General features: G+C 18.4%; 5 protein-coding genes across 5 annotated transcripts, besides 7 other annotated features; 1 reads left to right on the forward strand and 4 right to left on the reverse strand. All coding sequences in view use genetic code 6, as the record gives it.

Annotated features, from left to right (window-relative positions):
* Positions 1 to 326: 326 nt before the first annotated feature.
* Positions 327 to 431: a microsatellite.
* A 773-nt stretch (positions 432 to 1,204) lies between these two features.
* On the reverse strand, positions 1,205 to 2,263 carry IMG5_004010 (hypothetical protein; the record flags this gene model as incomplete). Its single annotated transcript, XM_004039941.1, has 2 exons — positions 1,205 to 1,554; positions 1,789 to 2,263. 2 exons carry the CDS (start codon positions 2,261 to 2,263, stop codon positions 1,205 to 1,207), a joined length of 825 nt encoding a protein of 274 aa, XP_004039989.1.
* A 615-nt stretch (positions 2,264 to 2,878) lies between these two features.
* Positions 2,879 to 2,922: a microsatellite.
* Positions 2,923 to 3,253: 331 nt separating this feature from the next.
* On the forward strand, positions 3,254 to 4,771 carry IMG5_004020 (PX domain protein). The gene is made up of 4 exons (XM_004039942.1): positions 3,254 to 3,830; positions 3,931 to 4,426; positions 4,473 to 4,556; positions 4,597 to 4,771. Exons 1-4 carry the CDS (start codon positions 3,370 to 3,372, stop codon positions 4,720 to 4,722), a joined length of 1,167 nt encoding a protein of 388 aa, XP_004039990.1. The 5' UTR covers positions 3,254 to 3,369; the 3' UTR covers positions 4,723 to 4,771.
* Positions 4,772 to 5,065: 294 nt separating this feature from the next.
* Positions 5,066 to 7,432, reverse strand: IMG5_004030 (hypothetical protein; the record flags this gene model as incomplete). Its single annotated transcript, XM_004039943.1, has 7 exons — positions 5,066 to 5,073; positions 5,532 to 5,578; positions 5,761 to 6,014; positions 6,056 to 6,661; positions 6,710 to 6,861; positions 6,903 to 7,302; positions 7,349 to 7,432. The coding sequence occupies 7 exons, from the start codon at positions 7,430 to 7,432 to the stop codon at positions 5,066 to 5,068; spliced, it is 1,551 nt and encodes a 516-aa protein (XP_004039991.1).
* Positions 5,609 to 5,669: a microsatellite.
* Positions 5,618 to 5,759: a microsatellite.
* Positions 5,624 to 5,682: a microsatellite.
* A 73-nt stretch (positions 7,433 to 7,505) lies between the features above and the next one.
* On the reverse strand, positions 7,506 to 11,540 carry IMG5_004040 (hypothetical protein; the record flags this gene model as incomplete). Its single annotated transcript, XM_004039944.1, has 8 exons — positions 7,506 to 7,727; positions 7,786 to 8,007; positions 8,061 to 10,184; positions 10,228 to 10,363; positions 10,410 to 10,984; positions 11,119 to 11,261; positions 11,324 to 11,467; positions 11,528 to 11,540. 8 exons carry the CDS (start codon positions 11,538 to 11,540, stop codon positions 7,506 to 7,508), a joined length of 3,579 nt encoding a protein of 1,192 aa, XP_004039992.1.
* Positions 11,540 to 11,590: a microsatellite.
* A 413-nt stretch (positions 11,591 to 12,003) lies between these two features.
* On the reverse strand, positions 12,004 to 13,551 carry IMG5_004050 (ubiquitin hect domain family protein; the record flags this gene model as incomplete). The annotated part of the gene is made up of 6 exons (XM_004039945.1): positions 12,004 to 12,106; positions 12,157 to 12,271; positions 12,332 to 12,460; positions 12,513 to 12,763; positions 12,803 to 12,975; positions 13,018 to 13,551. Coding segments are annotated over 6 exons (1,305 nt in total), but the record flags the coding sequence as incomplete, so codon positions are not given.
* Positions 12,462 to 12,491: a microsatellite.
* Positions 13,552 to 13,764: the final 213 nt, after the last annotated feature.

Here is a 13,764-nt window from a genome sequence, read left to right on the forward strand (position 1 = left end):
AAAATTCTAAGAAAACTGAATTTCAGGAAAGTATCATATTCTCTAAAAATCATGGCGACCTACCATCTTGATAAGAGCATTAATAATTTTTTTAGGAATATTTATAAAATAAAAGCCATTAGATACATTAATAATAATAAAACAATATATTTAAAAATATTATTTTAAAAGAATTACAAATATTATTAAATACTTATATATTTTAGGTTAAAAATTATATTTATATTTTAATGGATTATATGTTTATTAAACATATTATGGTAGAATACTATATTAATAAAAAGTGTTGAAATTATATTAAATTTAAATAAAGTAATAAAATAAATAATAATTAATATCTAAAATAAAAAAAATTATTATAAATAATATATAGTTTTATACAAAAATATTTTTTAAATAATTTAATATTTGAAAATAAAAATAATTTTTAAGGTTATTTTTATTTTTTTTATATTAAATAAAATATGTAAATTAAATAAAAATTAATAATTAAATTACTAGAAAATTATAATTGTAAATTTAAATTATATTTATTATTATTTTTATACAAAAGATAAGTAAAAAGACATTATAATTCTTTGAAAAATTTAAATAATATCTATATTTTTCATAATAAATTATAATCTTCTCTAAAATATTTAGAATCTCCTTCATCTTAACTAGTTATATTTCTTACTATTTTATTTTCTGATAATAAAAATGGAGCACTTCTTTACATATCTATTCTTCCTTATCTTTATTATTTTTTAGATAATAATATAATATAAAATTCTTATACTTTTTTTTAATTGATTAAGACATTTTAATTTAATTTTTTTATGCTTTTCTTTGTAATTCTTCATCTTTTTTTTAGTTTAAAATTTATTTAAATACTTATTTTCTGTCTTTTTCAGCTTTTTTTCGCTATTAAAATTATTAAAAAAATAAAAAATATTTTTATCAACTTTTTCTTCAACAATTTTTATAGGATAAACCTAAATTTCTTTTATTTATTTTTCTATTAAAATTTCTAATTACTTTATATATATATTTAATTTATAATAAAATTTTATTTATTATTTTAATGTTTATACTGATAATATTTTTAAAGCAGAAACGTTTTCAACATCATTTAAATTTATATCTTCTTTGAAATTTTAATAAATGCTTAGTATCTTTTAAAAAAATAAAAAATTATATTTTTTTTTTTTAATTACTAAATCTTTCATTTTTCCTTCATTTTTTACTACTATTTAATTATAATTCTCTTCATTTGTTTATTTAATATGCTTTATACTACTATTTATTTCATCAATTTATTTTTTTATTTATTCTTTTTATGAATTTAAATTTTTAAATTAGTTGTTTAAGTTCTTTATTTAATAATAAATATTTATTAAAATAAAATAATATTTACTTGTTTATCCTGTTAAAATTTAAGTTTTATTTCATCTAAAGCAGATTCATCTTCTTATTTCATTTAAATTAAAAATAAATTCTTTTCTTCAAATTCATTAAACAGTTCAATTAATTAATTATGATTATTAAAATACATAGGGTAATTATCATTAAATTCTATTTTTTTTTTTGAGATATTAGTACTTTTTAATAAATTTAAAAAATAAAACCTTCTAATTCTTCTAATTAATTTTTTTACAAAGCATTATTAAATTCATTTTCCAATTTTTAATATAAAATTTGTTTTTATTCATTTATTAAAAATTATCCTGCCTTTCTTTGATTTTTTAAATTTCTATCTATTATAGTATATAATTTATAAATAAAAAATATCTTTTATTTTATATAAACCTTAAATGTTTTCTAATCTTTTATTAATCCATTATTACTTTAAATTTTAAATAAATTCTTACCTTTTTTTATTCCTTTCTTCTTCCCATTCCTTAAAAAATAAAAATTAGAATCTAAAATAATTTTTAAAAAATACTTTAGGAACTAGTTTATCTAAAAATTCTTTATGTTCTTTATAATTTAGAAGTAATTCGTCACTTTTAGAAATATCAGCCTTAATAGAAGTTAATTTAGAGTTTATCTCTTTAATTAATATTTCTTTTTATTTTTTTTATTTATTTTATTCGTCAGCCTTTTATTCTGCATCAACTTTTTATTATTTATTTTATTCTAAATATCTCTAAAACTTATCATTATCCTATTTTAGCATTTTTTCACTTTCAATTAAAGCCTTTTCTCTATCTTCTGTACTTGATTTTAATTTGTTTATCTTTTTATTTTATCGTATATTTAATAAAAAAATAAAAAACTTCATTTTCAATAATATCATTTGACATAGTTATGAGAAATATTTCTTTTTTTTATTACAAAATATTAATAACAGACTAATTATATGGTTCCGTTTTTTTTTTTTTCGATCTTTCTTTAGCTGTATCTAATGCTGCTTAAATCAACCTTTTTTCCTCAGTTTTATATTAGTGTTTTGGCTTAAAAATTACATAATTTTCTGGCTAAAAATATTTTAAAATGCTTCAATGCTTAACGATTTTGACCTGATTTTTTGTCCCATATTTTTTTTTCTAATATTTCTTGCCTATTCTATTACTTTTTTTGATTTTCAATCTCATAGAATTTAGCAATTTATTAATCTGAAGGTAATTTAAAAGGATGGTTTCATATGATGAAAATGAAAGCGTATTTTATTATTGGAGTTCATTCTATGAGTTATTTATTGGTTACTATATTTTTTATAAATATTAAAATAATTATTAATTATTTATTGGTTTTTTTATTATTACAGGAGTATTATAATCTGAAATTTAGTTTAATGGAGGTAACTATTTTAATTTTATTAATTTTTATTATATATAGTTAAACTATTTTAATTATATATATTTTACTTTTAGTTGTTAATTTGACATTTATTTTTTTATTTTATAATATAATAGTTATTTTATAAAATATATATTTATTAGTAAACAAATAAATTAAATAAAATAAATAATTTTATTTTTAATTATTAAATCTATTTTATACGCATTAATCTAAAAAATATAAATAAAAGAAAAAATATATATATATATATATAACCTTTAAAAATGGATTAAAATTAAAATAATTATTAAGACAATTAACAAGTATAAAAAATATATACTAATATTTTTTTTTTTAAAAAAAATAGAATTAACAAATAAAAAATCCATTTGTTGATTACACATAAAACGATGTATTATAAAAAGAAATATATATAAAAAATAATAAATAAAAGATTTAAATATGTGTAGGAGAACCAGTTACAAAAGAAACAACTTTAAGTAAATTTACAGCCTATAATATAAAAGGTTATGACTCAAATGGCGCTTTCGATGTATATAGAAGATTTAATGAATTCTATTGTTTGAAAGAAGTTTTAGTTGTAAGATGGCCTGGATGCTTCGTTCCTTCTATACCTGCAAAAGAGATGGTTTTTATATTTATTCCCTAAATTATAAAAAATAAAAAAAGAATTCTACAAGTCAAAATGTAGTTGAAAATAGGGCAAGATTTTTGAATAGTTTTTGCAACTAAGTATCTAAATTAAAGCATCTTTATTATTCCGACGAATTTTAGCTTTTTTTGCGTTCTAAAGATTGTGATGTTTCAAAGGTTCTAAATATTTTTATATATATATTTTTAAAAATTTTATAAAAGGCATTATAAAATATGAAAAAATATAGTGTTATAGATATTATTGATAAATATTAAATTTAATTCCCTAACTTTATAAATGTAAATATATTATTAAGCTTTTTAATAATTACTATTCATTCACTTTCTAGAAAAAACCTTAGTAAGAATTAAATATTAAAATTGGAGCTTTCTTTATGTTTTTAAGTAAAGCCGTAGCTGACTTAAAAGTAATAATATATTTTCTTGTTATCATTTTATAATTTATATTAAAAAGAATTAGAAGGAATAGTTGAAATTATTGGTTTAATTAAGAAAGGATTTAAATGATAATTTTGATTAGTTGAATTCTAATTTATTACCTGAATATGAAAAATGTTTAATTAGCGAATATGTAGCATATGATAATAATGCTTTAATTTTCTAAAATTAATTTAATACTCATATATTTAAATCATAAGAAGAAATTGTAGTTTTTTTACTTAACATATATAATTAATTATTTTAAATTTATTAGAAAAATAGCAAAACTAAAAATTCTTTTTAACATTTCTATGATATGGTTAAATTTGAATTGAGAGATGCTGAAGTATAATTATTTTATTTATTATTATTCTTGTAATAAAAATAGGCTTTTATCGAATTAATTAATTAGAAAGAAGAATATGAAAAAAATAGAATTTCGCTTTAAAAAGATTTAAAATCAGACGAAGAAGATTTTTCAAAACTTATTTAAGGAAAAAAGACAATAAAAGCAATGTTTTCTAGTGTAGATGAGCAAAGGAAGAAATTAGAATTATAAATAGAATAAGTCATTTTTTTTAATTTATATAAAATAACAAAATTTATTATTTAAGGGTCACAATGAATCAAAAAATTTCGATATTTTAATTGACATTATTACAAACATAATAGGAGAAATAGAAATTGAAAGATTCAAAGTTAAATAAATATATATTAATAATATAAAAAAAAAAAAAGAATGAAAAAAAAACCATATATAAATAAGTTTTATAATGTGTTTCTGAATCAGAAATTATTAATAGTAATGATATGATGAATTATTGGGGAACAGTAAATGATATATCTAGAAAATTACAAAATTGAAAAGTTAAAAAAAATACATTTTTTAAGAAAATTTTATAAATAAAATATCTTAAATAAATTTTTATTAACTTTTATTTAAGATGTTAATAATATAAAACAAAAATTAAATTTAATGAATTTTTTTTAATTATATATCTTTAAAAAATATTTTAACTATTTCTTAAAAAAGTAAAATAAAAATAAATATTTTTTTTATCATTCTTTATATTTATCAAAAACTTAACTAAAGTTTTGTAAGTTTTCTTATATCTCTTATTTCATTTCACAATAATCTAAATATTCACTAACTTTAGTAAATTTAGTTATTTTATCTCTATATTCAATATAAAACTATTACAAGTCTTCAATAAGCTATTTTTAAAAAATTATAAAAAATAAAATAACAATATAAAAAAAAGAAACTTAATCATAATTATGGCAAATATGAATATCAATCTTTTCATTTAATTATACTAGATTTCCTTAAAATTAGCTTAAGGTTTTAGCATGAATTTTATTAAATAAGAAATTACAAAAAGTAATTTCTAAAAGAAAAGGCTAAGCATATTTTCCTATTCTAGTATCCATATCAACATTGCTTTTGAAATAAGAAGGCACAAAAATACTAATTGCTTACTAAAAGAAAAGTTTAAAAGCTTTACTTTTCCATTATTAATATGTATAAACAAATAGAGATGTTGTTAAATACAATTGTAAAGCTTCTATTTTTCTATTATTTTCTTCTTTTAATTTATTATAAAGAAATAATCCTAACTTTTATTCGAGTTTATTAACCAAATCATTTTATCCTTATTATATTAATTAATTACTAATAATAGAAATAAAGAAAGGAAGAATTTTAATATTATGTTCAAAACTGATTTGTATTTTTTAATATATTAATTAAATAATAAAAATATATATATATATATAAATATAAAAAATATATATATAAATATATAAATATATATCATATATATACATTTATTTATATAATTATATATATATAATAAATATTTATATATATTTATATCTAATTATAAATATTTATATATATACGTTGTTCTTGTTTCTTTAGCTATATCTTCTTAATTAGCAAATTTCATTAACAAACCTTTAAAATCATTCATAATAATCCAAGTTGCTTAATTACCAGAAATACTTTATTAACCAATGCACTTAAAGTATTTTTTTAGAGCGTTTTCTGTTTAATTTTAATCTATTTCAGGACCTTTTAAAGGGAACCAGTTATTACATTTTGCCTCTGAGTTTCTGATAAGGGCACCTTCCCATTCTGTTTTCGGTTTTTTGCTCTTTTTTTATTTTTTTTATTTTGTTTTTTTTAAATTAATACATTTTAATCTGCTTAAACTGCTTCTTAGTGGCATTTTAAATGGATTAAATTGAAAGAAGTTACGCTAGTAACTGAAGATTTATCTACATAAGAGTTTCCTTCATAAACAAGCTTCTATATATCAAAAATGTTATAAGAAGTTGAATAAATATAAGCTCCTAAAATATCTTTTGGTCTTAAAGTATAGCCTTCTTAACAAACAACACATTTTATGCTTGTTTCTTCTTCTAAATCCCCAAAATCGAATACTTATTTGATTTTTTAAGCATTAGTGTTTAGCATTTGTAGTTAATTTAATTTCACTTAATGAGCTTTTTCTTTTTTAATTTAAGCATCTTCATGTTTTATTTTTATTATTAAATTTTACACTTCTTTATGAACCATATTTTTCTCACAAACAATATACTCTATTATATCTTCTGATATCTTTCCTATTTCCTTTATCTTTATTGATGTATCAGTTAATTAATATATACTATGTAGTATTCCTTATTTACTTAAAATTAATTAGATATTATGATTTCCTTTTATTAAGGACATAAATATTTATAGGCATCTTTATAGGGATGTATTATATTGTTTTATTTTTGCTTAGTTTATTTTAGACTTAAAAAATAAAAAAATGAAAAAATAATTTTATTTTATATTTTTTACATAATCAGAAACTATTTAAAGAAATAATTATGTTGCTTTATTTAATATTCCACTATTTATAGTTTCTTCACGGAAAGATTAGAAATATTCGGGAACTTTTTCTGCGATTTCCATAAATTTATTTATTTTTTCTTAGTTTTCTTTCTTAATTTCTATATTATATTATTTGATATATTTATTTTAATAAAAATACATTAGTCATCGAATTCTATATATTATTCGAAAGAATTAACTATATATTAGGAAGGTTTAACAAAATCTCTAGTTAGGATAGGAAGAATTCTAATTAAATCCTAAACTAATTAATTTTTATATTTATTTCCCTTTTATTCAATTGTGTTGATTTTATTAATACATAATTTAACGTTATCTAAACATTCTTCCTCATCATAAATATTTACCATTTAATCGTCTTCAATGTCAATATTAGATCTTTTATTAATTTTAAATTTAATATTTTCAGATTCATCAAGTAATCCATGAATTAATTCAAACATATTTTAAATTAAACAATCAGGTTCACTTTCATTCATATTGGGAAGAAATTTCATCAGGACTTTAATAAATATATTTAATCCATTATAATGAAGAGCCTTATTTTTTTTTAAAAAAAAATATTATAAAATGTAAATAAAATACTTTATATTTTCCTTCCGAATGTTTAAAAGTTAAATTAAGAATTGTAATAATATTTTATAACTTCCATTTTTATTCTAAATCCATATATATTTAATCTACAATATTAATTAGACAAGCTAAACCGCAAGTCTAGTTTCCATCTAAATCAATAATATTTTCAAAAAGCACTTTAGATAAAGCTAAGCAATTTAATTAAATCCTCATCTACCATTTAATCAACTGTTTCTTCATGAGCTTCTCCATCAAATCCAGTAATCCTATAAACTATTTTCATTGCACTTGTTTATACTTACTTTTTCCAATCGATTTGAATTGCAGGAATACCTTTTAATTATGAGGGAATCCAAACTTTTTTATATACAAGATCGATAGGCAAATCCTTATATTTTTTTTAATAAATATAATGTAACTTATTTCTATATATATATATATATTACTTTATTAATTATAAGTTTATTTGCTACTAACATTTCTATTACCCAAGAACTATCAGGAAGTTCAGATTTGATTCTTGATAGAATATCATTCATAGTATTACCAAATTCATTGGCTGGAATATCTTTTTTAGGTAAAGAACTAGGTAGATATTCTCTTTAATTAGCTTAAACTTCTAATCTAAGGTTAATATTTAGCTTTTTAGGAATTAGGATTTTGTTTATCTTTTTATATTTATAATAATTTTTTCTTTTTTTTTTTTTAATAAAAAACTTACTTATTCCATCAAAAATTCTTATCCAAGAGGATTTTTAGAATTAGAAGGAAGAGCAACGATAAGACTTTTTAAAAATTTGAACTTTTCCATAAAATTATTACTTTATAATTCCAAGAAAAGAGTAGAAAGTATATTTTCAATTTGGAAGAAATTTTAATTAAGAATAAATTTAAACTTTCTAATATTAACAACAGATTATATAATATATTACATAAAGATCTTATTATTATTTTTAAAAATAGTTTTTATCTTTTAATTATCGATTAAAATTTTAATCAAAACAGCTAATTAATTTAAGGATTAGCCCATATTAAGATTTTAAATAACGAACTCATGTGCAAATATTACTTATTAAGATTCGTTTTTTGCATATTTTTATAATTTTTCGTCTAAAAGCTTAAACATATTTTATAAAACGAAAATATACTCATGTTCTTCTTGTAAGTTTTCCTCTTCTAGTTCTTTTTTCTACAGTGTGCTTTCTTCAGAACTTTATTAATGCATCATAGATAACCCTGGAAGCTTTTTAATTACCTAATCTTATTGATTGCTTAGATTTTATATTTTAATAACTTCTCTAAAGAGTTCAAAATATTTAATGGAGTTTTCTTAATTTTCTAAAGCTTATGGGAGTGCATTCAAAAGTAAATTTAAAGCAATTTTTTTATTAAAATATGCAATTTGAACTATAATAAAGTGCATAATTTCATTAATTCTTCTCGAAGAAAAGAGCTTTATGCATTATTATAACCAGTTATCATTTCTCAATTAAAATTAATTGCTTAAAACTTCACATCTTTCTTCTGTTAATTCCCCGAAATCTTAATTAAGACCTATAATAATATTAAGTAATGTAAAAAGATTTTCTTTTTTTTTATGTGATGTTAATTTGGTATTATTATTTGTTGAACTTTTCACTTATTTTTATTAACTATAAGTTTATTTCTACTTTTATTAAATAAGTTCTTTTGCATTCTTTTTAAATTAAGACTATTATTAACTTTGCATAATTCCTGATAGAGAATCTCTTTATTAAGAATCTTTTCCAATAAGTGCTCCCAATCCACTATATGAAAGCATGAAATTATATCTATTAAAAGAAGAATTTTAGCCAAAATTTTGAGAAATAAACTATTGTCCTTTTTAAAGCTTTTCTTAAATTTATTTTTCTTATTCTAATAAAATATCTTTGTTTCTCTAATTGATATTGCTTAAAGTTTTATCGAATTAAAATTGTGAATTAGAACTTAAAGTGTTTTACGCATTATTTTATATAAAGGGACTTTCTTTATTAATTTCTAACTAAATTATTTCTAATAAAGGCACTATTATTTAATTTTAAAATCCAGAAGAATGATTTTTTTCATAAGCTTTCTATAATATAGAAGGCATTACATTATTCACAAAATTAATAATTTTTAATCTCAAACTATTTAATTATTTATTTTTCGCATTTTCTTCTTCTAACATTTAATCTTTTAAAACTTGAAGGAAACTTTTGACGTCTAAAAGCCTTATTTTGTAAAAGTTTAATTCTTAATCATTTAATGAAGGTTTTAAATGTAAAAATTCATCTTCTGTTTTTTCCAAAAAAGTGTTCAAATACAAAAGGCTTTCTTGGTTTAATTTCACGCAGAAGATTTTTTTGTGTAAATTCATCGATTTGTGTACAATTTTTGCTTAAAATTAACTTTCTCCTTTCAAAAATAATTCTTCAAGTGTTATTTTTAAACTCTTTATTAAATTATCGTCCTATACACATTATAGAATATCTTTATTACCCATAAAATTTAAAAAAATGTAAATAAATTATTACAAGCATCCATAGCAACCCCTAAATCCTTCTTTATTTTCATTCCCAAATATTTATTTTTTAAAATTATCAGTTGAAATTCCACTATATTAAGCTAAAGCTTTCTTATAAGAGATAAGAGCGTTCATACTAGACATTAAATCTTAATAAAGAATGTTTAAATCATCTGAATTTAACAAAATTCCTGAGGAATTTACACATTTTGAACCATAATAACGATCATAAAGTATTTTCATTTTATATTTTTCCTTTAATAATTCCTAAGATAGATCATATATGATTTTATTATTATCTTATATTGCTATCTCACACTTTAATATATGATTTTTATATATATTAAATTAATTATTTTACATTTTCTTTTGATTTATCACAATCTATAATGGTTGCTTCAGTAAAACTATTCGATTTATAAATAAAATGTGAATTTTCTACCGATATTAAAGGACTCCATTAACATTAATTACAGAAAAGACCTGAGCCTTCACCTCTAAAAATAATATGTTATATAAATAATTTAAAATAAAAAAAAATACCTAACTTCAGGGCATCTCTAACATGAAGGTGGTAATTTTCCATTTAGAATAAATTCTAAGCAAATAAATTTGGCAGTAATAGGAATAGGAAATGTTATTTAAAAATCTTTTGCAGTTTATTCTTTATTATCTTGCGTAATATTAACTGTTTTGGTTTTTTTCCATAAATTCATGTCAGTTTTTAAACTATTCATATCTGAAGATAGATTATTATTGATATAAATATTTATTTATTTTATAAAGCTTTTCTTATTTTTTATATATGAAGGATCTTTTGGCAATATTATTTATTAAATTTCCATTGTTTTTTTCAATTTTATTATTAATCTATTTTATGCAGGTCGTATTTCTTATTAAACTACACCTAATTTATCTGATTATGTTAAGTTTTGTTAATATTATCCATAACATACTAAACATCCATTTAATTCAAAATATGATGGCTTAAATGTCTTATAGTCATCTACTATATCTTCTAAAAATAAATATAGTTAATGATCAGGATGCTAAGACAATTAATTTAAAGCATTTGAAAATACTAAAAGCAATTTAGAAAATAAATCTTAAATACTTTACTATTTTTTTGTTTAAATAAAAATTTTTTTTTTTATTTGTTTTAATTTTATTTATTAGATTTTTTTTATTTTTTTTAAATTATAATTGTTATATTATATTTTTTTTGTTAAATTATAATTGTTATATTTTTTACTATAAATTCTTAATTCGCATTTTATTTATTGCACATGAATTAAAATAACTAGAAAAATTCTTCATTATTTTTGCCATAATTTAATAAATTATCGCATTTTGAATATAATATATCATAGAAGCTTTTCTTTTATTCATAATTTCCTTTTAAATTTTAATTATTATTTCATATTTATAATAACAAATAAAAACTTAATTTTTATTACCTGTCACCCATAATGAACATAATAATTAAAGACTACTTTTTCTTATATTTTCATTTAAATTATCAATAAAAAATTCATCAAATAATCTATTAAGATTATTTTATGTTTATTAATCCCATTATTTTGGTTCTTGTAATGCTTAATCTATGTTTTATTTTTAAAAATTTATCCTTATTTTAAATAATTTTATTTAAATAAAATTACTTTCTACAATCATTTTTATTTTGTTTTTTTCAATGTTTTATTTTATTTATTTATTGTTTTTATCTTTTATCTTTCTATTCTTTATTTAAAATAAATAATATTTATTATAAAATAAATAGATTATATAATTTATTTTTAATTTAAATTAAAAGAAATAAATAATATAACAATTATAAAAATTATTTAATTTGCAATTATCTTTATTATAAACTAAAATATATTAGTAAATTTATATAATATATATTTCAATTAATAAAATAAATTATAAAAACACTTTTATTATTTAATTTGAAAATATAAATAAAAAAAATATAAAAACACTAATAATAATATATTAAATTGAATATATACTAATTATTAAATATAATACTTAATATATGTAATTTTTAAAATTAAATAAAAACAATATTAAAAAATCTTTTATGTTTTTAAAATATATAGAATAAATATAAAGGCAGGCTTTAAATAAAAAAAATTCATGCGAATCCAAATCCTTCTTTTCCTTCCAAAATCGCAAGTAAAAGTTTTTTTTTTAATATTTCTTTTAATGGATATTCAGGAATATCTAATTAATTAAAGCTTTTTTATTTTTTAAAAAATTAAATAAATAAAAAAATATTTTTATTTACCAAGTATGAGCTACAGGTAATTTTCTAATATCATAGCTTTTATGTATTTAGAATTTCTAAAGCCCAGAATACCCTCTTAATTATTTAAAACCTTCTAAAGGCACTTTTGATGTACCTAAAATATATTAAAAGTTTTTATTAAACATTAATTTAAGTATTAATTGTATATATTTACCTGTAACAAATTAGAGAAAAGATGCTCTTTCAGTTTAATCAAAGCTTTCAAGAATTTCCCAAAACCATTTAATTATTTTACTATTAGGAGTATAATTTTAATACTCACTATTTTCTTTAAGATCTTAAACTAAAAAAAATAAAAATAAAAAAACATAAAATTTAAATAATTAAAAAAATACTATCTATTTCTGGGAGTCCTGAAATCATTAATTCCAATTCATGGGAATCAAAAATTTTAATATATTCATGCGGAATAAGTTCATGGAAACCTTCTAGGAATTTTTCAATTTGAATTTTAATATTTCTAGCCATCTTAGTATAGCACATTAGCTTAACATATTCATGTTTATTTTCTTCAGTTACTGAAATATTTCTACCATTTTAAATAAGTTCAATAACTTAATAATTATCAAATTCATTTTCTTCAAAACTAAAAATATAAAAGAAAAATTAAACATAAAAAAAATACCTAAAAGTCAAATCCGTAAATTAAGATATATCAGTTTCAATAACCCATTTAAGATTTTTATAGAATTCTTAATCTTAATCTTCTATATCATGATAAGTTAAAGGTTATCCTAAAATATGTTTATAGAAAGATCTTGTGAAATATGCATCTAACATTTACCCTTCAAACAAAGCCTTTTTATAATATTTTTGTAAAAAAAAATAAAAAAATGTTACTTTTCCTACAATTCTTCCTACAAATTTAAAATATTCTAAATGATTATCATTAATATAAGAATTCTAATTAGGCTAATATGTATTTCCATTTGAAGATAGTTTAAAAAGTAAATAATCAGGATTAAAAATAGCTTTAGAAAGTAAAGTAAACCATTCTCTAAGTAAACCTCCTGCATCGATTCCTTCTTCCCCTTCAAATTCAATTACAAATTTATGTTTAAGTTCTTCAGATTTGAGATTATGAATCTATTAAAAAGAATCTTCGAAGATTTGGCTCCTTTTAACTTTAATTTTCTTTCTTTTAATATGTGCATTATTTTAATTTCTAAGATTAATAATTTCCAATTTAAAATAGTTTTTTTTATTTTCAAAATCAATAATATGAGGTGCTTATTTAAAAACAATTTCGAAAGGATCTTTTTATAGAATTTTGTTAATTTTCTTTTAATTATTTTGTCTTTTTAGCTTTAAATTTTACCTTATCATCATATTTATTACTACTTTACATTATTCGCATATAAAATTTGAATATTTCTATACTATTTATGCTTCTTTGCTTTTCTTTTTTAAAATATCGAAATTTAATTTGCTGTCTTTATCTTCTAGTTATGTTTCATCTATTAATTATGATATTTATTTTTTTGTACTTCTTTCTTATTGTTATTTTGATTGTTATTTTAAATCATTTATTATTATTCACATTAACTTTTTTTAAAAAATTCGAAATCTTCATCATTCATAATTCTG

The sequence above is a fragment of the Ichthyophthirius multifiliis genome (genome assembly GCF_000220395.1).
Source record: "Ichthyophthirius multifiliis unplaced genomic scaffold scaff_1120509249434, whole genome shotgun sequence".
Taxonomy (NCBI): Eukaryota; Ciliophora; class Oligohymenophorea; order Hymenostomatida; genus Ichthyophthirius; species Ichthyophthirius multifiliis.